This window comes from Bombina bombina, chromosome 12 (genome assembly GCF_027579735.1).
Source record: "Bombina bombina isolate aBomBom1 chromosome 12, aBomBom1.pri, whole genome shotgun sequence".
Taxonomy (NCBI): domain Eukaryota; kingdom Metazoa; phylum Chordata; class Amphibia; order Anura; family Bombinatoridae; genus Bombina; species Bombina bombina.
The window spans coordinates 13,622,584-13,650,083 of NC_069510.1; the positions used below are offsets into that span (position 1 = coordinate 13,622,584).

The 27,500-nt window shown below is 37.3% G+C and overlaps 1 protein-coding gene across 5 annotated transcripts in view; it reads right to left on the minus strand.

The window, feature by feature from the left end:
- The window catches only part of LOC128642865 (histo-blood group ABO system transferase-like), a 148,127-nt gene that overhangs the window by 13,334 nt on the left and 107,293 nt on the right, over positions 1 to 27,500 (minus strand). For 2 of the 5 annotated variants that reach the window (XM_053695720.1, XM_053695719.1), the window contains 6 exons: positions 27,475 to 27,500; positions 18,571 to 18,636; positions 16,467 to 16,523; positions 15,799 to 15,834; positions 14,395 to 14,529; positions 8,566 to 9,437 (listed from right to left, as the gene is read on the minus strand). The exon at positions 27,475 to 27,500 is cut by the window's right edge and continues 40 nt beyond it. In XM_053695720.1, the coding sequence (XP_053551695.1) occupies positions 8,726 to 9,437; positions 14,395 to 14,529; positions 15,799 to 15,834; positions 16,467 to 16,523; positions 18,571 to 18,636; positions 27,475 to 27,500 (1,032 nt within the window). In that variant the 3' untranslated portion in view covers positions 8,566 to 8,725. Of the gene's footprint in view, positions 1 to 8,565; positions 9,438 to 14,394; positions 14,530 to 15,798; positions 15,835 to 16,466; positions 16,524 to 18,570; positions 18,637 to 27,474 lie in introns of those variants that run through there. The other 3 variants (XM_053695722.1, XM_053695723.1, XM_053695724.1) reach the window with 3 other exon arrangements.

A 27,500-nucleotide genomic window follows, 5' to 3' on the forward strand; every position in this document is an offset into this window, starting at 1 on the left:
GTAACTATAGAGGGAGGGATAAAATAAAAAAACAGCTATTTTCACTGAGAAATTAAATCCAAAATATTATTACATTTTCTTTAAAAAAATTCAAAAAACTTAAATCATAGGCACTAGAATCAAACTAAGACAGCTGCCTGAAGAACCTTTCAACCAAAAGCTGCTTCCGAAGAAGAAAAAAACATAAAAATGGTAACATTTAGTAAATGCATGCAGAGAAGACCAAGTGGCTGCTTTGCAGATTTGATCAACTGAAGCCTCATTCTTGAAAGCCCAAGATGTGGCAACTGATCTTGTAGAATGAGCTGTTATTCTCTGAGGCAGAGACTGCCCCGCCTCCAAATAAGCCTGATGAATCAAAAGCTTTAACCAAGATGCCAAGCAAATGACAGAGGCTTTCTGACCTTTTCTGGAACCAGAAAAAAAAATAGACTAGAAGTCTTTCTGAAATCTTTAGTAGCCTCAACATAATATTTCAAAGCTCTTACCACATACAAAAAATGTAAAGATCTTACAAGAGTATTCTTAGGATTAGGACACAAACAAGGAACAATAATTTCCCTATTAATGTTGTTTCCAAAGAGCAACTACTAACCATTAAGACCCTCAAGAAGAATCACGATCTGGTCATCAAACCAGCAGATAAAGGAGGGGGGATCGTAGTATTGAATAAAACCGACTACGACCAGGAATGTAATAGAATCCTATGCGACACGAAGACTTACGAAAAACTCAAGGGAAACCCCGTGGAGGGCTACAAGAAAGAACTAGACAATCTTGGGGGAGGCTAGAAATAATGGAATACTGAACGAAAAGGAATTCAAATACCGGAGTACTAAATATCCAATCACTCCGGTATTCTATTACCTCCCCAAGATTCACAAGTCCCTGGAAAGATCACCGGGGAGACCTATCATATCAGGGATGGGCTCCCTAACAAGTACTCTATCCGAATATGTTGATAAGAAACTTCAACAGTATGTAGTAAAGCTACCATCTTATCTAAGAGACTCGACCCAAGTACTAAATATACTAAATATTATAGAGTGGGCTGATAACTACATCTTAGCCACATGCGATGTGACATCCCTCTATACGAGTATTCCCCATGAGGGGGGTCTAGAGGCAATAGATTTTTTTCTAACAAGGGATCCAGATATGCCTAAATTACACAAGGATTTTATCCTAGATGGCATACACTATATCTTGACCCACAATTATTTCTTTAACCAAGGGGTCTACTATAATCAAATATGCGGTACAGCTATGGGGACCAGGTTCGCGCCTAGCTATGCAAATTTGTATATGGGCCGATGGGAACGAACATTTTGGGAATCGTGCCCAGCTAGCGCGGACCTGGTCCTATACCATAGATACATAGATGATATCCTGCTTATATGGAAGGGCTCTATGAAAGATCTATTACATACCATCAAAGTAATGAATGATAATAGCCACAACCTCAAGTTCACATATGAACTAAGTGTCAAAGAGATTACCTTTTTGGACCTAAAAATTGAGGTCATTAAGGGAGAATTGGAGACCTCAACTTACTTTAAAGAGGAGGATTGCAATAATTATATCCACCAAGAGAGTTGTCACCACACAAATTGGAAGTCCAACATTCCAAAAGGACAGATGCTCAGACTGAAGAAGAACTGCTCAAACCCAAACAAATGGGAAGAGCAAGTTACAACTATAAAAGAGAGGTTCCTGGAAAGAGGCTATGACAATGAGAGTCTTGAGAGGAACATATCAGAAGTTAGGGGTAAAGACAGAAAAGATCTTTTACAATATAAACGAAAAAACAACGAAATGGAATATGACAAAGAAATACTGAACATCCCCTTCATCACGGGATACAGCGCAAACCGGCACATTGTAGAAAAAATCATAAAAAAGCACTAGTCGATTTTGAAGGACGATGAGGTACTAGGAGAAAGGCTTCCAGAAGTACCGAAATGTATCTATCGTAAATTGGATAATTTAAAGAACATCCTTTCACCTAGCATATCAAGAATCCCCAGAAAGAAAACGAGAGATATCAATGGTAGAGACATCAAAGGTTTTTTCCCATGCCCAAATTGTAAAACATGTGAAAGAGGCATTAAGACGCAAAAATTTACCTCATATAACAGCAAAATGGAATATCCTATCAGAGACCACATCAGATGCAGTAGTAAAGGAGTGGTTTATTTAATACAGTGCAGCTGTGGTCTTCAATACATTGGACAGACCCTCAAGACCCCTTAAGGATCGGATAAGGGAACACCTGCTACAAATTAAGCACAAAAATACGGAAACTCCCCTGTACAGACATTTTACAAGACAACATTTGGGTAACAAGAAAGATTTCAGCTACTGCGGTTTAAAACCTGTAACTCCCAATTGGAGAGGAGAAGATCAAGAAAAGAAACTACTCATAGAGAAATCTAGATGGATCTTCAATCTAGACTGTTTATATCCCAGGGGTCTAAATAATAAGGAAGACCTCTCACATTTATTTAATTTGAAATAATACACATACATATGGATTCACTAAAGTGTACACTTAACCCTTTTATTAGCATGTATTTTCATACTAGCGTAAATGAGTCCGGTGTCCCATAGTTTAAAAGTTTAATATTTGTACATGAGGACCACCCAGATTTAGACACATATCTATAATATTAGCAGTGTTTTAGGTTGAGCATCACCCCACTTATTCCTCCATCTCCCAGATTATAAGTACAGTTAAAACCCCCCGCCTTTCAGACTTCTAGTATTTTTTAGTCATTGGATAACCCATATATGTAGAGTATAACATAAGATGTCTATTCTCTGGTTGCCATCTGAATACTACTCTTTAGGTTGGAAGGCACATTCTTCTCCTAAGAATTCCACTCTATGAGCCGAGAGGCTCAGATATTTCTTTATTTATATATACTTCAAATTAACCAGTAATTATCGGATTTTAAAACCTTATCTCCCATACATTTTTTCCTTTTTTATCTCTCTTAGTGATGTTTTTATCCTTTTTAACCCATAATTTTTAACTAATCGTGTCCTCCCATACTTCTTAAATTATGAAAACTATGAATCTCACACAGATTTATAGGTACATGTATGCAAGTGCTTGAACTATACTACTAGTTTTTGAGACCCTAAGACAACCATTAATCTTTTAAACACAGTGATAGATTTATCATTTGCTTTTATGTCCAGTTTGAAGTAAGGTCTTTAGCTCAATCTCCCACATATATATTTATATATATTTTTTATATTTTTATATATATACTTCTTATTTTATTTTATTAAATTTTGTTTAATGTTACTGTGGCCGATCACACAGATCAAGTGATCATTCATTTATTATATCTATGCACTATCTTTAGGGAACCGCAATACTCATATACCTTATGGCAGGAAATGTTCTCAAATTTTGGTAGATGAATACTATCTATATGATGTTTTCATTCTACGATATCACTCTATCACAATTTAAATTCTACGATACCACTCTATTACAATTGAAATGGAGACACACTGGGGATACCGTGAATGACGGGTATTCACGTCACTTCCGGTCCGGCGATGCCAAATAACAATCACCTTTCTAATATCGTTTTTTTCCAATATATCCCTTGCTCATAATGATGGTCTATGTGCAAGGTCCTTATTAGTTAGAAAAATCCCCAGTCTGGTTAGTACCGTATTTTTAACAGTACTATATATCGAACAGTAGGGAAATCCGGAAGTGACTAAATAAGTATACACGTCACCTCCGGTTTGACGATGTTAGAAATAAATACGGTATTACGAAACCCTCTAAACCAATTGATATAAGAAGAAGGAGAATACAGACCATACAACTCATCGCATAACACAAGGGCTAAGACATAATTGAGCTTTACATAAAAGTAAACATAGTGTCATTAACCAGAAGTGAGGTAGATATATGATTCCACTTCCGGTTTTGACGAAATTGGATACAGACATCTTCACTTAAACACTTTGAGTCCAGGAAATCAATACTAGGCTTCATATGATTGCGGTTGAACCAGACTAATAGAGAGACAGTCGGTTCCAATATTTGTTAACAATTTTATGCACATTTGATTAGTTTTAAAAAACCGGACTGGAAAGTATCACTTCCGGTTCAGAGGTACCTTTTTGGCGCAAAAATTGGCACTTTTGATTGGATGCATTACTATACTTAAGGAGGCTTATGTGACTTACCATAAATACAGTCTTGAAAAAGGCCTAAGGAAGGGCCGAAACGCGTTGGCTATTTATGGTAAGCCTCATTTCATTTATGTTTATAATTTAAGAAGCAATCTGGCACTATTTTCGTTTTTTTGTATTCCACAGGTTCATTGGGAATGTTTATTCTATAATTGGTCTAACACACTTACTGTTACATGGACTTTACCTCAAACACCAAGGATAACTACAACATTATTTTTCCATTTATACTTTTTCACTAATTTTTTTCACTAGTTAAAATATTTTTTACATTTTTTCTTTTTTGTGATTTTTCATTTTTAACCCCATCACCTTATTTTGGACACCTTCACTTATCACTCATCACTTCTACCAGATAAAGTGGAAGTGCATTTTGGATTAGGTCACCACAGAGGGACTTGGACATTTATCCTGTCACTAGGGGCAATATTAAGTGCGGAAACGCACATATATCATTTGACACATATCTTTATATCAATACTAATATTACTTTATATATTGTATGTATATTTATCTACTTACTTATTGTTCCATATTTATTGATGTAATATTACCCCTCCTGATCTGAGAGGAGTATATTGTATTTTGTATTTTATATTTAGTCAACCATAGACTAGATTCCTCTTTTTAATTTTATCTCAGTTTTTTAACATTGTGTGAACGCCATCAGTTTTTTATGATACATGGATCCATGATTATATGTTTTTATGTTTTTTATATCAAGTTTTTGTATGACTGGTCATATTTTAAAGCTGTGAATATACTGTATAATAAAATTTGTAACGATCATATATTTTACCTTTAATCAAGTGTACACTATTAATCAGCTCATCCAATCAATATCCTTCACCCACTTTGAGGCGCTCCCTAGATCCCACACCCACTCTAATTAATCACAAGATATACTAGGTATCTTGACTTTGGGGAGCTAGAAGGAAATAGAGAGGGCGCTGTGAGACACCCCCCCCCTATCCTAATGTTGTTAGAATTCACAACTTTAAGCACAAATGTAAACAAAGTCTGCAAAACAGCTTTATCTTGATGGAAAATCAGATAAGGAGACTTGCAAGAGAGCAGACAATTCAGAAATTCTTCTAGCAGAAGAGATAGCCAAGAGTAATAACACTTTCCAAGAAAGTAGTTTATGTCTAAAGAATGCATAGGCTCAAAAGGAGGAGCCCGCAAAATCTTTAATACCAAATTTAGACTCCAATGAGGAGAGATAGATTTAATAACAGGTTTGATACGAGTCAAAGCCTGTACGAAACAGTGAACATCAGGAAGATTGACAATCTTTCTGTGAAATAAAACAGAAAGAGCAGAGATTTGTCCTTTCAAAGTATTGGCAGACGAACCTTTATCCAAACCAGCCTGAAGAAACTCTAGAATCCTAGGAATTCTTAAAGAATGCAAAGAATAATCATGGGTGGAACACCATGAAATATAGGTTTTCCAAACCTTGTGATATATTTTCCTTGAAACAGGCTTACAAGCCTGTATCATAGTTTTAATCACAGAGTCAGTCAAATCTCTATGACTAAGGACTAACCGTTCAATTTCCATGCCTTCAAATTTAGAGATTTGAGATCCGGATGGAAAAACGGGCCTTGAGACAGAAGGTCTGGTCTTAAAGGAAGTGGCCAAGGTTGGCAACTGGACATTTGGACAAGGTCTGCATACCAGAACCTGTGAGGCCATGCTGGTGCTATCAGAAACACATAAGATTGTTCCATTATGATCTTTGAAATCACTCTTGAAAGATGAACCAGAGGTGGAAAAATGTAAGCAGGTTGGTAAAACCATGGAACTGCTAGAGCATCCATTAATTCTGCCTGAGGATCCCTGGACCTGGAGAGGTATCTGGGAAGTTTCTTGTTTAGACAAGAGGCCATCAGATCTATGTCTGGAAGACCCCACATCTGCACTATCTTATAGAACACATCTGGATGGCTAGACTACTCCCCGGATGTAGAGTCTGATGGCTGAGATAATTCGCTTGCCAATTGTCTACACCTGGTATATGAATCGCAGTGATTAGACAAAAGTTGGATTCCACCCAAGAAAATATTAGAGATACTTCTTTCATTGCTAGGAGACTATGAGTACCCCCTTGATGATTGAAATATGCCACTGTTGTGACATTGTCTGTTTGAAACCAAATATATGGTTCTCTCTTTAATAGAGGCCAAGCCTGAAGAGCTCTGAAAATAGCACAGAGTTCTTAGATATTGATTGGTAACCTCGCCTCTCGAGGATTCCAAACTCCTTGTTCTGTCAGAGATCCCCAAACAGCTCCCCAACCTGTGAGACTTGCATCTGTTGTTATCACAGTCCAGGTAGGACGAACAAAGGAGGTCCTTTGAACAATAAGGTGATGGTTTAACCACCAAGTCAGAGAGAGTTGAGTGTTGGGGTGTAAGTATATCAGTTGTAACTAAATAAAGCCTAAATAGATACTTATAGTATACTGCATAAAATGTGATTATCAACATTCCAATGAGACTAATATAATTATTAGCATCCTAATTTTTAAATAAATTACTAGCTCAAAAAAAAGCCCCTGTATGTTTCACAGACTCTACCAACCTTGACAAATATTTAGCCACAAAATAAAGTCGCTAAAAAAAGAGCACTGAATTACTGACTCAAGGCATGTATTCAAACAATATATAACAACTTTACTTAAAAAGTGCCCAATCCATAGCTGAGAGTGTCTTATATAATAAAAGTATATACTAACCGTGTAAGACACCCTTCCACATATAGCAGACAGCCAAACAGTACTGAACATATCAGCAGAGGTAATGGTACAGGAGTATATTGTCGATCTATAAAGGGAAGGCAGCAGCTGAATCCCTGCGAACCGATTTACAGAGAGCCTTATGAAACGCTTTCCCATAGGCGAAAACATGGTATCATCAAGCAATACTCCCTTCACATCCCTCAGACAAACACTGCACTTAGAGAGGAACTGGGCTTCAGTATGCTTAGAAGCGCCTTTCACTGAAGAAATCAAGCACATCATGCTTCACCACTTACTAAGGAGGCAAAGTATTTAAACTGAGATATGAGTGAGGTGGGAGGTGTATTTATAGGCATTTGAGGTTTGGGAAACTTTGCCCCCCTCCTGGTAGGAATGTATATCCCATCAGTAACTAGCTTAGTGGACACTCGCCACCCTATATGAAATACATATATATATATATATATATATATATATATATATATATATATATATATATATATATATATATATATATATATATATATATAAGATACAGATAGATATAGAAAGATACAGATAGTTAGATATAGATAGATACCGATAGTAGATATATAATTTGTGACATTTTATACAAGATACATGGTTAAGCATCAGCATAACACCAATATTACAATTTAGGGATGCTATATTTATGTTTTAAAATAAAATGAATAATTGGAATTTAGAAGATAACGTTTATTATTTTGTCACTTAAAACCATCTTGCATTTCTACAGGAAATAAGTTATGAATACAATTTTAACCATAAAAACATTTAATAAATTTGTAACAAATCAAACGTTTTGGTTTTGTAGAGAGGGCGTGAACATTAATTCTTCAGACTTGTATGTGGGCTCCTACTGCTTGCCAACTAACTGTTTGTTATATAAAATGTATTAAAAAAATCATCCTATATTTTTCAACACGAAAAATATTTTTACATTTTCTTAGTTGAACACACTAGTTTATTTTTTGTTTTTCTTGTTATAGTAAGTGGTAGAGAGTACATATAATACAAGATGCTGACCTCTCAGAGGGGTTGTTGAGATAAACCCAAGTTTCTTTTATGAATCACTACATTATAGTGAGGTGATTGGTTTGTGTCATTGTTTCCAATATATTCTTCCTTTATTGTGAAAGGAAGAGGATAAGGATTTTTTGCAAACCATCACCACCACCCCCTAACAAAGGAGGTTTCAGTGGTTTCTTGATTATAAAAAACCCCCAAAAACATTTCAATAAACTGAAACAATAAACTGAAGGTTCTTCCCTTGAATATGAAGATCACTCTACATAGCGCTTTTGAGTGCTCTGGATAAAGGAGATAAGAAATGGTTAACACAAAATGTGGGGATCACAGACATGACACCCTAGACCAGCTCTAGACAGATGAGGTGTTTGAGACATTTACACAAGGCAAGAAGTTCAATAAATTATAGAACATGATTTGTAAAGATAGCAAAGTAAAGTCAACCAATAGAGAGTCACCAAAACACGATGAAGGAGAAGCAATGATGTTAATAATGAGGTGAAGTGGGAGGACGAGTGGAGGACAACAGAGGGGAGAAACACCAAAATGGTGGTGGAGTCAAATAAATTCTTCTGTTTAGAGTCTCATAAGATAGAAAATGGCAACCAATTTAAATATATTCTATAAGTTACAATTTGAATGGCCATTGAGTGCAGATTACTTGTTTAGAATACATAGCACGAGAAAGTTATCAAACTACAACGTTTTCTAAAATGTCTTGTTTTCATAACTTCGTTTGTTGCGGATTTCGTTATGGTTCTTTGGGACGGCAACAAATCTTCTCCTCTTCAGAAAATCTCGAGTACCAAAACCATTGTCCCAAAGATATTCTGGTGAAAGAATCTTGGTTGGTTTATGATAAAGGAAATACTTGTTTAAATAGCTCTCATCATGCCAGATCGCTTCTATACTTTTCCCCTTGTCTGTCATCATGGCATTGTGACAAACGTTAGTCAGTTTATAGACCTCTTCTACTCTTCCCCCAAAAAATCCTCCTGCATAATAGAAATCCCCCTCATCAGCAGGGATGAAAGCTTCTGACTGAGGTCTTCGCTCATAGGTAAAGTGCTGGCGTGATGATCCATAGAATCCAGGATGTAAAGTGCCGAACACATCACTTAAGATTTCCACTCCAACTTCATCACTGAATCTCATGTCTACATCAACACACGCCAAGTAATCAACTTCATTGATGAACAACTGGCGAGAATAGTTACGTATCATCTCCATACGCCTCATGGAGACTTCCTGCCATCGTTGGTAGCTGGGAACCTCAAGAACTACCAAGCGTCTCCCTTCTTTAAGTGGGAGAGAAGGGACTTCAGTCGGACGATCAGTGAACACATAGTAGTTGACCTTGTGTCCTACCATAAAGAACTGTTCAGCTGTTTCAATGAATGTTTTTATAAAGACTACGTATCTGGAAAAAAAATGAACAAAAAGTCACTTTGATGATCTTCTGTTATAGCTTGGTAAATTATCAATACTTTGTATTGGATGAAAGAAGTGATTGCTCATAAATATCATTGCCGTTTCATAAAGAAAAAACTATAAACTTAAGATAGAAAAAATAATCCTAAAGTCCAAAGTTTTAGAGAAAGTAGTTAAAAAAAAACTTTCACCACCATTGTAGCCATCAAAACTTGCAATGCTGCAAATTTGTGTTAGTATATATTATGAAAAGCATCTTGCCTGTGTTTCTTCATTCCAGAAGCATCAGTATAGTATGGGAGTATACCTGGTAGCTATCATTGAGGGAAAACTGCCAATGAAACCACATAGAGGCCTATCTATCAAGCCATCAACTGTGCTGCATTCAACGACACCAATACGCTCACCTAACATCGCTGCCGCGGACCTGAATACGATCTCCACATTTATAAAAAAAGCTGTCAAAAAGCTGCACACCAAGTACGGGCGATGAGCAGCGGACTGTTGTTAACTAACAGTCATCGACCTCGCTGCTATTTGGCTTTTTCCCAACTTTATTTATACCATCACTAAACACCGCCACTATACTAAAATGTTTAACCCCTATCCCGCCTCTCCCAGACCCCGCTGCAACTAAATAAAGTTATTAACCCCTATCCCGCTGCTCCCGGAGCCCACTGCAACTAAATAAAGTTATTAACCCCTATCCCTCCGTTCCCAGAGCCCACTGCAACTCTAATAAAGCTATTAACTCCTATCCCCCCGCTCCCGGACCCCTCCGCAACTAAATAAATGTATTAACCCCTAAACCCCTGGCCTCCCACATCACTACCACTTACTAAACCTATTAACCCCTAAACCGCCAGCCCCCCACATCGCCATAAACTAAATTAAACTATTAACCCCTAAACCTAGCAACCCGCTAGCTTTACATTATAATTACCTCATCCCTATCTAATAATAAATTTAAACTTACCTTTAGAATTTAAATAAAACTATATTAAACTATTAATTAACCCTACCTTAACTATTATACTAAAATTACATTAAACTAACAATTAGATTAACTATATTACATATTTAAAAACCTAACCCTACTCAAGTTTTTTAAATCTACTATAAAGAATTACTAAGTTACAAAAAAATAACAGCTAAGTTACACAAATAAAAATAAATTATCAAATATTTAAACTAATTACACCTAATATAATAGCCCTATCAAAATAAAAAAGCCCCCCCAAAATAAAAAAAACCTTAGCCTACAATAAACTACCAATGGCCCTTGAGAGGGCCTTTTGCGGGGCATTGCCCCAAAGAAATCAGCTCTTTTACCTGTAAAATGAAATACAAACACCCCCCCAACAGTAAAACCCACCACCCACACAACCAACCCCCCCAAATAAAAACCTATCTAAAAAACCTAAGCTCCCCATTGCCCTGAAAAGGGCATTTGTATGGGCATTGCCCTTAAAGGGGCATTTAGCTCTTTTTCAGCCAAAAGTTCCTTACCTAAAATTAAAACCCACCCAATAAACCCTTACAAAACACTAACCCACGAAGATCCACTTACAGTTTTGGAAGACCGGACATCCATCCTCATCCAAGCAGCAGAAGTCCTCAGCGAAGCTGGCAGAAGTCTTCACTCAAGTGGGCCGAAGTCTTCCTCCAAGCGGGCAGAAGTCTTCATCCAGACGGCATCTTCTATCTTCATCCATCCAGCGCAGAGCGGCTCCATCTTCAAGACATCCGGCGCAGAGCATCCTCTTCTTCTGACATCTCTTGCAGAATGAAGTTTCCCTTTAAATTATGTCATCCAAGATGGCGTCCCTTACATTTCGATTGGCTGATAGAATTCTATCAGCCAATAGGAATTAAGGTGGAAAAAATCCTATTGGCTATTCCAATCAGCCAATAGAATGCAAGCTCAATCCTATTGGCTGATTGGATCAGCCAATAGGATGAAAGCTCAATCCTATTGGCTGATTGCAACAGCCAATAGGTTTTTTCCACCTTAATAGAATTCTATCAGCCAATCGGAATGTAAGGGACACCATCTTGGATGACGTCATTTAAAGGGAAACTTCATTCTGCAAGAGACGTCGTAAGAAGAGGATGCTCTGCGCCGGATGTCTTGAAGATGGAGCCGTTCCACCCCGGATGGATGAAGATAGAAGATGCCGTCTGGATGAAGACTTCTGCTCGCTTGGAGGAAGACATCTGCCAGCTTTGCTGAGGACTTCTGCCACTTGGATGAGGATGTATGTCCGGTCTTCGAAAACTGTAAGTGGATCTTCGGGGGTTAGTGTTAGGTTTTTTTAAGGGCAATGCCCATACAAATGTCCCTTTTCAGGGCAATGGGGAGTTTAGGATTTTTTAGATAGATTTTTTATTTGGGGGGTTTGGTTGTGTGGGTGGTGGGTTTTACTGTTGGGGGGGTGTTTGTATTTTAATTATACAGGTAAGAGAGCTGATTTCTTTGGGGCAATGCCCCGCAAAAGGCCCTTTAAAGGGCCATTGGTAGTTTATTGTAGGCTAGGGTTTTTTTTTATTTTGGGGGGCTTTTTTATTTTGATAGGACTATTAGATTAGGTGTAATTAGTTTTAATTTTTTTTGTGTAACTTAGTTGTTATTTTTTTGTAACAGGTAAGTTTAAATTTATTATAAGATAGGGATGAGGTAAAGTTAGCAATGTAAAGTTAGCGGGTTGTTAGTTTTAGGTATTAATAGTTTAATTTAGTTTATGGTGATGTGGGGGGCTAGCGGTTTAGGGGTTAATAGGTTTATTAAGTGGTAGTGATGTGGGAGGCCAGGGGTTAATACATTTATTTAGTTCCAGAGGGGTCCGGGAGCGGAGGGATAGGGGTTAATAAATTTATTAGAGTTGCGGTGGGCTCCGGGGGCGGCGGGATAGGGGTTAATACATTTATTTAGTTGCGGCGGTGTTGGGGAGCAGCGGGATAGGGGTTAATAACATTATGTAGGTGGCGGCGAGGTCGGGCGGCAGATTAGGGGTGTTTAGACTCTGTGTTTATGTTAGGGTGTTAGGTGTAAACGTAACTTTTATTCTAGCATAGAAATCAATGGGATATCTGGCAGCATCGAACATAAGCTTTTTCTGCTTTCAGACTCCCATTGATTCCTATGGCATCCGCGGCCTCCAGGGTGGCGGATTGAAAACCAGGTACGCTGGGCCGGAATAGCCGCGAGCGTACCTGTTAGAAGTTTGATAACTTGCAAAAGTTGTCAGATGGTGCCGAATTTGTATTCGTAACATCTGTAATGACTTAAGCATCGATCTGTGTCGGATTGAGACCGGCGGATCGTATGTTACGTCACAAATTTCAACTTTTGCCGGTCTGTAGGCTTTGATAAATGGGTCGAATCAGGCTCGCCACAATTACGCTGCGGAATTCCGGCGTATTTGCGGTTGACGGCTTGATAAATATCCCTCATATTCTCTTATTCTATAAAATAGCCTACCTCAGTATGCTGTCATGGAAAGGAGCTAAGTTTCAATTTCATTCCAGAAGCAAATTCCCCATCCCTTTAAATGGGTAATCTACAACTAGCTATTTGTTTTCTGTAATTATTTCTATTCACTCTTTAACTAACCTATAATAGAGAACTGTATCAACAAATTATGGCTATTGGTTCATTTGGTTATAGCCACAAACTTGAGCCCAGATCGTGTAATAACGGTTCTCTAGCTAAAGCGGCTACTCATCTTCCAGTTTGCTCATTTATAATCTGACTTTCAAACTCAACGCTCATTTTACAAAGTAAACAACTTTCCCATTATTCATCAAAGGTTCCTTACAATCCAACTGTACAGAAAGTAAAAATATAACATTAGCTACAGAGACAGGCTTGTTGCAAAGCAAGTTTAACATAAGTTTAGTTTCTGTACACGCTGCATAAATATAAGGCTAGTTACATGCCAGTGTCTCTGTACAGGCTACATAAATATAAGGCTAGTTACATGCCAGTGGTTCTGTACAGACTACACAAATATAAGGCTAGTTACATGCCAGTGGTTCTGTACAGACTACACAAATATAAGACTAGTTACATGCCAGTGTCTCTGTACAGGCTACATAAATATAAGGTTAGTTACATGCCAGTGTCTCTGTACATGCTACATAAATATAAGGTTAGTTACATGCCAGTGTCTCTGTACAGGCTACATAAATATAAGGCTAGTTACATGCCAGTGTCTCTGTACATGCTACATAAATATAAGGTTAGTTACATGCCAGTGTCTCTGTACAGGCTACATAAATATAAGGCTAGTTACATGCCAGTGTCTCTGTACAGGCTACATAAATATAAATAACACATATATATCTCAATTCATGATGCATCTGTTCCCTCAAAATTAGGCTCAGATTAGGAAATGTAAGCAGCTTACTGACTGGTTAAATGATAACTTAGGTATACTCTCCCTACCATATGATATTCTCATCACTTGCCTGCTTAGTATACCAGTCAGACATTGTACTGGGATTATTTGTGGTCTGGAAAGAAGTAGGGGTCAATTAACAAGCAGCAGATGCTGTTTCTGACCCACTCGCCAGAAACGTAAGTTAAGAAGCGCCTTTTAGGTGGCGGACTGAAATCATCCGGATCTGATTGGGATGATTGACAGCCCCTGCTAGTTGTGGATTGACCGCTGGTGAGCGGGGGGTGGCATTGCACAAGCATTTCACTAGAAATGCTTGTGCAATGATAAATGCCAATGCTGTCAGCATTTAGCGAGGTCGGCTACAGCAAATCATGTCCGCTTGCCTCTTGTTAAATTGACCCCATGGGATGCATTTGTGCTGACATCACCGGGCTGAAGAGCCTGCGAGCATCTCATACACATCCAGCTCTGCAAAGGGCTATACGAATAACTCAGATGAGTTTCCTATTCAAATAAATGGCATGTAAAGGTCTACTAACTTACTTTTTAATAGCAAACACCGTTATGCCAATGCGGACACCTTTTTGATGGAATTGTTCATTCAGTATATCAATGTTGTAAGAGCCGTTCCAAACGATTGGCGCAAACCAAGGGGTTATCATAGCAACATCAGTTCTCCTGAAGGAAGAGAGAGAAAAATGCTTTTATTTTAATGCGGTCAATTCATTCACTGAGTTGATTTCTCAGCTGATGGACAGGGACAAACACAGACAACGCCAGGATCGTCTAGCCCATAGAGTGAGACAGGATGAATATTATGTGTTAAAGTGAACAGTCCATATATTCTTAAAGCAATAATACAAATGTATATTAGAGATACTTTGCTTATTAAGTTTGTTTAGCTGTGACTGAGTTATTCTGTTACAGAGATGTGTATATGCTTAGAACGGCTTTCAGTTGTGCACAATCAGCTTGCCCCCCCCCCCCCCCACACACATAATGTCAACTTTAAAAAGATCACTAAAGTCAAATTTAAAGATTTATGATTCAGATAGAGCATGCAATTTAAAACAATGTTCCAATATATGTCCTTTATTAAAATGTGCACATTCTTTTTATATACACACTTTTTTAGGTCCCAACATTTTTTGATTGGCTGATTGCCGTCACATGGTACAAGGGGAGGGAATTTTTTTTTTATTTCAGGTCCCTGTACTGGCATTTCATTTAATTAACTGATAAGTCTGGGGAGCATAAGCATTAACATGGCAAAGCCAACACCAATTGTGTTATATATATATATATATATATATATATATATATATATATATATATATATATATATATATATATTTATATATAATCCACTGAAATAAGTACACTCCCACGAACAGTTAATTTCACATACACACACATATATATATATATATATATATATATAACAAATGTGCAATAGGTTCTGCACTCCTCAGTTTCATGTATGCCAAGGTGCTATCAGGGGTTGTAGCTATATCCAAGAGAAGGAGAGCACTCACTGGACTTTGTTTCCATAAAAAAAAAAGCTTTTATTTCAGCCTTTAAAATTCCATAACGTTTCGGGTACCGGTCTGGTCCCTTTGTCAAATGGCACTCAAAGAAAATCCAGTAAGTAACATTCCAATTTACTTTTATTATCTAATTTGCTTCTTTAGATATCTTTTGTTGAAGAAATAGCAATGCACACGGGTGAGCCAATCACATGAGGCATCTAGGTGCAACCACCAATCAGCAGCTACTGAGCCTATCTAGATATGCTTTTCAGCAAAGGATATAAAGAAAATGAAGCAAATTAGATATAGAAGTAAATTAGAAAGTTGTTTAAAATTGCATGTTTTTTCTAAATCATGAAAGAAAATATTTGGGCTTTATGTCTCTTTAAACAAAATAATAACAAAATAAATAACTCACTGCGGTACGAAGGCATTAGGCTTGTCGTATATCATCCTGAAAATAAACACAATTTAATTAGAAATATAATGTTGTTTCATTTGATAACTCCAGATCTGAACCACTTTACTCATTTCATCACTGCAGTCATAGTATTAGTATTTTATATAAGATAATGTAGAAGAAATGTATTTAGAATGTAACATAATAATTGGTAAATGTCATTTTCAGGGTCTATTTTTATGCAGACTTGCTGTCACTGTGTATGTAGCGCACATTGTCAAGCCATATGGGGGATACTGCGTACAAACGTCTTTAGATTCATGTGCACAGCGAGTTGACTACCATGTAATAACACCACTGGATACGTCTTTAAACTACAGAAAAAGCTGGTTTCAGACAATGACCCTAATGAAGTAGATACCACCTTTAAGAGCAGCGCTGTCACCATCTGCACCTGCTGCGTGATTGAAGAATAAGAAGCACCACCACCATAGCACATAAATTGGTAAGCCATGCTTACTCATGTCAATTGCATGAAGCTCTTTTGCTGGGTACAGATGACCACGGCATTTTGGTTGGCCCAGAACAAACAGGATATGAAGTCCCATGAAAAACTTAGTGCCTGAGAATGAAGCATGTTGGGAAGGATCTAGCACGCTTAGACTACCACATCTAATATATTTTACCTCTGAAGCTTCACTTCCTGCAGGTGATCCAGACGTGAGGCGTTGCTGGGGTTATTGCTGTGGAAACAGTGATGCGTACATCTCATTACCATGTGGTTTCACAGAGGTAAAGCTTAGAAACCTTCTGGCCATCAGGGCCCTTTAGATCTTGCAGAGCTCATATAAACGTTTTATGTCACCCCACCCAGGAGCACTTGTGTCTTAGCAATTTGGGGGTGGAGTCAGTGGAATTCAGATGTGTCACTTGGTCTTATTAATTAGTGTCGGTGATCCAGAGGTGTGGCAAGTTGGAGCCAGGCAGTTGAGGGCCTGGTCAGGGATTTATTTATTGGTGCGTTTAGCTGGTTAACTGTCTAACTTAGTAAAACCAGGACAAAAAGTGAAGGGAAAGAAAGCATGAACAGTGAGACAGAGCTCATCAACCAGGTCAGTCCTAGTGTGAGTGTGAGACATTTGGAGCTCTGCAAACCAAACTATATATCACACTATAATTATCTTTATTTACCATTACATTAGCCATCATCTCCTGTAAGAATTCAGCAACTTCTTAAATGGATAGATCCTGAGAGGAGATTGCTTTAGGGTTAGAGGTGATAACATTACCCACGTGAGCACAGAATAAATATTTATACAGCTCATTAATAAAACACATTTTAAGCAACATAAGTGATATGGTTTGCTCTCGCTTAAGATGGGCTATCCAACTGGTACTACGTAGGCCATAAGCAATTATATACACTATATTCAAAAATCACATATCCCATCTATACTGTAATCGTGTTTGTAATGCATCAGTCACCGTCACCAGTTGCGCACACATCCTCAAAGTAATGTTGGCTGCGCGAGGCAGCCAAAAGAATGTTGACTGCACGCGCAGCCAAAACAATCCACCTGGATGCAGCTTACGCTGCATACCGGTGGATTCCAAAAATGGCAGTCTTTCACCACCCTGCCATTTTCCTAATCCTAAAACTAAGCCCCAAATAGGTACTCACAGTTCCTGAAGTCCTGTGGACACAGTCTTGTTCCAGGTGGCTCCATCATCTTCTATCTTCATCTGGAGCGAAGGCGGCGTGGAGCGGAGGTGCAGAGCTGTCTTCCCCGATGCATGGATCCTCAGCAGCTTTTCTCAGCAGCAGTGGTCTTCAGCGGCGTGGAGGCTCCTCTTCATGCGATCGTCTGTGGCACACTGAAGATTGAATGCAAAGTACCCCATATTGATTGGGACACCTTGCATTCCTATTAGCTGAAATGTTTAAATCAGCCAATGGGAGGAGAGCTACTGAAATCTTATTGGCTGATTTAAACAGCCGATAGGATTTCAGTAGCTCTCATCCTATTGGCTGATTTCAATTTTAGCCAATAGGAATGCAAGTTAACGCAAATTGAATGCGGCACCTTATATTCAATTTTCAGTGTACGCCGGAGATAAGATGAAGAGGAGCCTACACGCCGCTGAAGACACGCCGCTCCGGATCCATGCATCGGGGAAGACCGCACCATGCGCCTTCATTCCGGATGAAGATAGAAGATGATGAAGCCGCCTGGAAGAAGACCTTCACCACCGGACTTCAGGAAAGATGAGTACCTATTTGGGGCTTAGTTTTAGGATTTTTATTTTTTTGTTTTTATTTTTATTTTTAAGATAAGGGATTTAATGGGCTGTAGAGAGCTGATTGCCCGTTTAAGGACAGTAAAAGAACTGAATGCCCTTTTAAGGGCAATGCCGATACAAATGCCCCAATTTAGGGCAATGCCCTAATTTAGGGCTATTGGCTGCAAAATTTAAGTATGAGGTCTTCTAGTCACTTGAATTCTAAGAATGATAGGAAGGAACCCCCGGCAGTCACCAGCTTATTAATACCGTGTAAAAAGTCTGGTATGCACTCACTTTATTTCAAATTATGCACTAGCAATTGATTTAAAAAAAACAGAAACTCCATACACGATTAAACCTTGTTGCCTAAATCTTTTACTGGAAACTAGCACTTGTAATTGATAGCAAACCACAGCTTCTGATGAAGCTATTGTACAGAAGGTGAAATGCGTGGTCAGGAATTCCGCCAGTGTGAAATGTGCTGTATAATCAGTCTAAAGAAGATACCTCTGAAATGTCCCTTCTTGCTGTAGGTTCGATTGGGAGCTATTGGTGTCATCAATTCTGCTGTAGCTGTGGAAAGATGGATTGTATCAATTACTACTTCCTGAATTTAAGGAATAGATACTTTGTTTATAGTTAGCGTTATTTTTTGGGGGTTATTTTTTATTTTTATTTTTTTAAATAAATATAATTTATTTTAAATTCTTTATTTTTGCAATGGTGCTCAATGACTTATTTATATACTTAAAGGCAATTGGTTTGCAACAGTGGGTTTTACTTGTATTGGATAGAACCATAATTAACTCCATTTGCTATAAATCTTTAGGATTATTATAGAAAAGGAGGTTTGAGAAAACATCTTAATGTGTTTGAACAATTTATTGTCATAGAAGTCTTATTGCTATGAGTGTCACCATATATGTAGATCATTAATTCTGGTACCGAGGCAATAATTCCTACCTTATCTAAGAAAATCCTCTGTGATGTTTTTATTTAATCATATGGTTAAGAAAGGCATATATCTTTTGTACTAAACAAATCGTTCTTATTTAAAAACATAGAATTTTGTATTTCATAATTTCCAGAAGTAAATAAAGGTTTAAATTGAATGTATGCGTTTGCTTAAGGCAAGAAGAAATATCCACAATATAGATTGTTTGCATATAGAGGTTCCTTGTGAATACATTTTACTTAAAGGTACATGAAACCCAAAAATTTTCTTTCATGATTCAGATAGAGAATACAATTTTAAACAACTTTCTAGTTTACTTCTATTATCTAATCTGTTTCAATCTCTTGGTATCATTTGTTGAAGGAGCAGCAGTGCACTACTGGTTTCTAACTGAACAAATGGGTGAGCCAATCACATTCAATAATTATATGCAGCCACCAATCAGCAGCTAGAACCTAGTTTCTCTGCTGCTCATGAACGTGCCTAGATAAACCTTTCAGCAAATGATAACAAGAGAAGGAAGCAAATTAAATAATAGAAGTATATTGGAAAGTTGTTTAGATGTGTATTCTCTATCTGAATCATGAAATAAATTTGGGTTTCATGTCCCTTTAAGTTTAAATTAGAGTAATTGATAACAATGGTTATGATCAAAATCTTTAGAAATCTAAAAAAGTGTACTGTGCATTGTTAGGATTCTTACAGGTTTGTTTTTGATGAATTTTGTGACATTATTGGATATCTAACCTTACAACTGCAACATGATCGCAGCCATCATGTGTTGTTCACATGGGCAAGGTCACCTGCATCACGTGTCTTTCCTGTAATAGCTGCTTAATATTTAGCTCTCAGTGTAGATACATTTAGCTGTTTCCTTACATCTGACATCTTGGATTTCTTATTTAATTTTTTGTTTCCTGTAACAATTGTGGTTAGAACCTTGATGCTGACGTTTGGATTTCCTACTTGCACTTTGCTGTATATTGACAGCAATCAACTTCCCAAGTTCCAGCTCCAGAATTGATGTGATCGCACAAATAAACCACCAATATGGACCTCAACAGCATTTATATTGCTAGGCTAATGTCATTCAACAAAAGCCATTATAATACCAACTGGTTCATGAAGAATTAACACTGATGTAAATGCAAAGCAACCAGTGGTGTGAAACCAGTTCCATCAATGCAGTCCCTATTCTTCATTTGGAAGGTGTATCTTCTCATTTGTAGTTGTCATTCTAGAGCAATTCTCAAAGTATTGATTAAAGTGTCATGAGTTCATTTTAGCCTGCAAGACCGCTTGTCATTTAGACTTTATAGTTAGGCCTATGATTGCTCTGATGAACCTCTGATGAAGCGCATGTACGCATGCGGGAAACCCGTCAGGTAATTGGGAACACACCGCTACCTTTTTTGTCTCCTATCCAATAAACTTTTTGGATTATACTTCTCGTCACTCAGTACTTCTTTTCTTTTTTGATTCCTCTATTAAAAGGAGAGTCATTGTCTTGTTGTCTGCTTGAACTTAACAGTCAACAGTCCTCTTGCAGAGCGTTTTGTCCTTTCTGACAAAACGTGATAGTGTGATAGTTGCAATCTCACCAGCAACATGAACAAACAAGAGCTGTGCACACATTTAGTGAATAGGGCTGTGAGAAAAAGTAATCAAACTAGGTGAAGATGACAGATTTGTGACAGAAAGTGTTAATGTGTTTAACGTTTAACGTGTTTAGTGTTTCAAACAAGATGCAAGTGACACGGTTAAATAAATGCACAAGCAGCATAAAGGATTATATAGAGATGAACGGAGCATATTTATGATTGTGCGAGCGGACATGATCCGATATAGCGGATCATGTCCGCTGCACATTGATACATGTTGACAGCATATGCTCTCTGCATTTATCATTGCACCAGCAATTCTTGTAAACTGCTGGTGCAATACCGCCCTCTGCAGGGGGTGTTAATTAACCCGATCGTATTTGATCGGGTTGATTTATGTCGATTTCTGTTCGCCGCCTCAGAGCAGATGGACAGGTTATGAAGCAGCGGTCTTTAGACTTCACAACTTCCGTTTCCAGGGAGCCTGAAGGCTCGCCCGAAACACAGGACATCAAGCTCTATACAGAGCTTGATAAATATGCCCCAAAGAATCAACAAGAATCTCATGCCATTAGTTCAACAGGACATCATATTGTGGCTTATTTTATAGTCATGAAGTGTACTGTATGTTCCTCTCAACAGCAATTTTCCATTGCACCTAGAAATAAGGTGCTAAACACACACACACACTACATACATACATATATATACATATATATATATATATATATATATATATATATATATACATACATATACATATACGCACACACATACACACATATATATACACACATACGGTATATATATATATATATATATATATATATATATATATATATAATAAGAGCAAGTAGGATTCGCACACACTTCCAATAGGAAATCAATTTCTTTGTATTGATAATGTCCAGTGCAATACCTTCCAGGACCACCCTTCTGATCCCAAAGAAATAATATATAGAGAATGAAGGTAGCACACGTTTTCAAAGGCAGAACCTTTTTATTAGAGCAACGTTTCGGGGCTCCTGCCCCTTTCTCAAGCTAATTTACAACTGACACACACACCCTTTTTAAAGGATCAAACATAAAACAGGAAACCAATTACAGAGCAGGGGTGTGTCTAGCAGGTACTTCACATCATCACATATCCTGTTGAAAAAAGAAAAAAAGCCAACACATAATTTTTAACCCTTTTCACCCCTTAACAAGAATTGGACAACCTATTAAAAACAATTGGTGACTTGCTGCAATTGTTTTTAATAGGTTGTCCAATTCTTGTTAAGGGTTAAAAATGATTAAAAATGATTCTCTCTCTCTCTTCTGTCTCTCTCTCCTCTCTCTCTCTCTCTTCTCTTTCTCTCTTCTCTCTATTCTCTCTCTCTTCTCTCTCTTCTCTCTCTCTTTTCTCTCTCTCCATGCCACAAACAGAGACGCTTGAGGTATGCAAACGCACATTTGGACAAGCCAGCTTCATTGTGGAAGAAGGTGCTGTGGACTGGTGAAACAAAGTTTGAGATATTGCATGGCGACAAAAGAACACAGCGTTCCAAGACAAACACTTGCTAGCCACAGTAAAATTTGGTGGATGTTCCATCATGCTGTGGGGCCAGTGCTGGTAATGGGAATCTTGTTAAAGTTGAGGGTCACATGGATTCCACTCAATACTTGAGAATAATGTTGAGGAATCAGTCACAAAGTTGAAGTCATACTGGAGCTGGATATTTCAACAAGACAACGACCCAAAACACTGCTCAAAATCTACTCTGACATTTATGCAGAGGAACAAGTACAATGTTCTGGAATGGCCATCCCAGTCCCCAGACCTGAATATCAGTGAAAATCTGTGGGTTGATTTAAAACGAGATGTCCATGCTCGGCAACCATCAAACCTAACTGAACTGGAGATGTTTTGCAAGGAGGAATGGTCCAAAATACCTTCATCCAGAATCCAGACACTCATTACAGGATATAGGAAGCGTCTAGATGCAATATATCTGTTAGGGTGCCCAAATTTATGCACCTCTCAAATTTCGTTTTGATGCATATTGCACATTTTCTGTTAATCCAATAAACCTCATATCACTACTGAAATATTACTGTGTCCTTCAGTTATATGATAGATCAAAATGAAATTGCTGATCCAAACACCCAATTATTTATAAATGAGAATCATGGAAATTGTCAGGGGTGCCTAAACTTTTGCATACGACTGTATATATACATATATATATATATATACACATACACACACATACACATAGATATACATACATACATACATAAATACATATAAACACACACATATATATATATATATATATATATACACCCACACACATATACAGTATATATATATATATATATATATATATATATATATATATATATATATATATATATATATATATATATACACACACACACACACACACATATATATATATATACATACACACACACATACACACACACACACATAGATATACATACATACATACATACATAAATACATATAAACACACACATATATATATATACATACACACACATACACACACACACACATAGATATACATACATACATACATAAATACATATAAACACACACATATATATACATACACCCACACACATATACAGTATATATATATATATATATATATATATATATATATATATATATATATATATATATATATAGGCTTACCAGAAGTCCCACTTTTACTGGGATTGTCCCGGTTTGGAGGCGCTGTCCCAGTGTCCCACCCAGTTGTTCATTCTGTCCCAGTAGGGTTGCCACCTCCAGGTTTCAAATCAGGTTTCAGACCACCTTTAACCCGGACACATTATTCAAAATGACTGGACTGTGGCTCTTCAGCATAGTTGGATGCTGGTACTTTGCTACATACAGCCCTGCTTAGCTTAACGTTCGTGTCCTTCAAAGTTTACATTAGTAATACAGGCTGAGTGAGCAGCATAGGGTTTTTTTAATTTTGTAGTACAGTACTACTTGGTTTATTTTTCTAAGAATTTAACACCCCCCCCGACCCTTGGTGTCATTGCCGGTAATACACCTTTAGGGGAATCATATGGGTATGACTAGGAAGTACAGACAGGAAGGATTGTTGGCCTGGATCTTGCTTTACTTCATGCAGGATAGCATTTTGGCTATAATCTTCCTGCATTATGGTATAGAGTAGCCTCTTAAACAGCTTTAGCAGGTACGTGCTTCTTTTTTACTTATTTCATACAATGTTGTATTTATGCCTTATAAGTATTTGGCTCTGTTCCTTAATTAGACACATAAAACACATATTACACTGCAGATATTAAATTGTGAAATTGATCATTATGAAAGTGATAATTATGCTTGATGTTTGGCATTATTTAGAATCTGAGATTTAGATTAATGATTTATTTGCCATGACAACGTAATGGTGCCTTTTTGACTAGGGGGTGGTGTTATGGTCTATTTAAACTGTGTGATTCACTTGTTTGACTGAGGAAGGGTAGAGTATCCACGAAACATTACACACATAAAAGCTACTACTTTAAAAGGACTGATGATTGCCACGCCCCCTTGACCACGCTCCTGACCACACCCCCACTGGCACCGCACCAGATGGTCCCAGTTTCACCTCTAAAAATTATGGTAAGTATATATATATATATATATATATATATATATATATACATATATACACACACACACATATACACACATATACATACACAACACTTGCAGGGGCAGCCCTCATGGAGTTCTATAAAAAAGGGGCTGTCCCTGCGAGTGTCGCGATGTCTCCCATACAAATAACAGTTACGCTTTGTATTTTGTACTTATAACTACAAATTTCTTTGTGTTTTTTATAAAATACAATTTTTGGTTAACAACACCATTACGATTTTTGCTGCGCCTTAACAATACAATGTTTTTCCTGAATAGTTTTGTGTGAATGGTTCAATTATTTGTTTTGTAAAATTACCAATTTAATTGTTGCATTTCCGTTCCATATGAAAATGCAGTATACGCCCCTTAGTGAAACACCCTGTTTTCAGGGTAAAAAGCGGCTTTAAATAATTCCACCAGGGCTGGTGCCACACAAACTGTGTATATATAAAAAGATTGTGCACATTTAGATAACGGAAGTGAATTGGAAAATTGTTTAAAATTGCTGACATTTATTTTAACTTTAGTGTTTCTTTAATAATTAATTATTAGGGACATGTTTTGTTGAGCGATATATACAAAAATATGTCAGGCAGATAGATTATATCTTGAATCACAGGATGGTTAAAATGACAATCTTGTGTTCCAAGATATAATCTACATATTATATCACATACAGGGGTCAAGTCGAGTGGTAACGCATGGAAACGGAGTTCTTGCATTATTTTTGCGGGAGGAACCAAGTTCCCTCTGTACAGAGTGGATATATACAGACTAAGAACTGCGCTAAGCCTAAAGTTACACTCTTGCCAATCCTTGACCACTTCCCTCAAAGTGGGTACAAACAAATAGGATTTAGTGTATAGAGGATGACGCTATTAGCCAAGTATTACAGACACACTTATTCACTTATTTTTTGTTTTTTCATCTGATTAATATATATAAGGGAGACGTCCCCCTTTTTTTAAGTATTGATTGAGATCTGTATGATGAATGTTTAAACTGTTTTTTTATTATCTTATATAAACTGTTTTTTATATATCCTGAATAAGTGTGTCTGTTATACTTGGCTACTAGCGCCATCCTCTATAAACTAAATCCCTCTGTACAGAGAACAGAAACACTTCAGTAAACATTGCTGCTGCTAGTGGGAGGAGCTGGAGCATAGTCTGGTTAGAGGGATAGTGAGATACTCTAGTAATAGGAAGTAAAACTGCCTGCAATACACTAAATGCAAGCCTATCAGTGGTCCTGCTGTGTGATCACCCCACACTGTGTGTAACACATGGTGCTTACATTTCTGTGTGGCTTGCTCTGGGGTTATTTAGCTCCCCTCAGCAGAAATAGGACTATTGCACCTTAAGTGGGTGAGACTCTGTGACAGAGGAGGAGTTTCAGGCCCAAAGGCAACCATTCAACCCTTCATTGGATTTAATTTGCTTTTAGTGTGTATGTGCGTGTGTGTTTGTATAGGAGTGTGTGTACAAAACAAAATACATTGTGAGGGGGTGGTGAGTTTCCACACTTTTTGTAGGACTTGACCCCTGATCACATACATTAGTATTGCTTCAAATCTCAGGAAGAGAGGAAACTCTCCAGACTTGTCTTTCTTAATGTTTTGTTAGTCCAGTAAAAGGTATCACTACTAACTGCAATATGGCTGTTTTGGTATCTGAATCACTGGACTAGCATGGCTCCTATAATTAACATAAATGTAGCTGCCAAAGCGACTACAACATATTTCTACTCTTATTTTCTGAACATTCAATCCCTTTAAATAGTGTGCTAAGTCTGCATGTATTCAGAATGACTGGAAATAAAAACTGTTTGTCTTTCATCCCTACTGTACCATCTTCCAGTGTTACTTAAAGGGACATTCCGGTCAACAAACATATTTGCAATAAACATCTATTGGCAAAAAAAAAAAACTTCTAGTGAAGTTATTACTGTCTTAATGTTAGATATCCGCAGTGTACCAGCATTTTAAATACTACAGCTGCTCAGAGCACTAGTGGGGCTTGAATCATTTCAGCAATTAACAAACTGAGCCATTACCAGATGGTGCAAGTACCTTAGGATCTCTGAGGAAGTGCTGCGTTTAAAATGCTGGTGCACGGTGCATACTTACATACGATTTTGAAACAGCTATAACTTTTAGCAGAAGTATTTTTGCTAATACATGTATATTACAAAACTGCATAATTCTTTAGAGAATATAATATGCAATGCTATATATTTCACCCTAGGTAACGTGCACATGAATGTAATGAATGAAAATGTAATTTTAGCACTAGTGACCCTGTAATTCTATTTGTTTAACCCATTGTAAAGGTGTTAAATTACTAATTCTGAGATGCAGAGCACTACTACTCTTAAAGGGATGTGAAACACAAATTTTTTCTTTCATGATTCAGATAGAGACTACAATTTTAAACAACTTTACAATTAACTTCTATTACTTAATTGGCTTCCTTCTTTTGTTATCCTTTGCTGAAAGGTGTATCTAGGAAAGCTCAGGAGCAGCAGAGAACGTAGATTCTAGCTGTTGATTGGTGGTTGCATATATATATATATATATCGATTGTGATTGGCTCACCCATGTGTTGAGTTAGAAATCATAAGTGCATTGCTACTCCTTCAACAAATGATACCAAGAGAATGAAACACATTAGATAATAGAAGTAAATTAGAAAGTTGTTTAAATTTGTATTCTCTATCCGAATCATGTAAGAATACATTTGAGTTTAATGTCCCTTTAAGCAAATACAGCTGCTAAGCCAATCAGAAGTGGTAGTAGCATGACCCAGGTGTACGAGTGTCACTGCTGATTGGCTCAGCGACTGTATCTGAATGGGACAAGAAGTTCTCTGCGGCTCCCAGGTAGCTTTGTGTAACACCTTTATAAGGGGTAAACACATAGCATTACAGGGTTGCTAGTGCAAACATTTTCTCATTTATTCTTGTGAATTATATTCCCTTCAATTAAGAATACCATGAGAGTGAAGCAAATTTGATAATAGAAGTAAATTGGAATACTTTTGGGTTTCATGTGGCTTTCTTGTGAGGTGAGACAAAACAAGCCTCTAATTCTATTTTGTGTTGATATTTGAGAATACTCCAGAGTGACCGGTTATTGAAGAACAGGGGTTATCATGATATCTGAAAGGCAAAAAGCATTTATTTACCGATTTAAAGTGCAGGAGAAGGGATA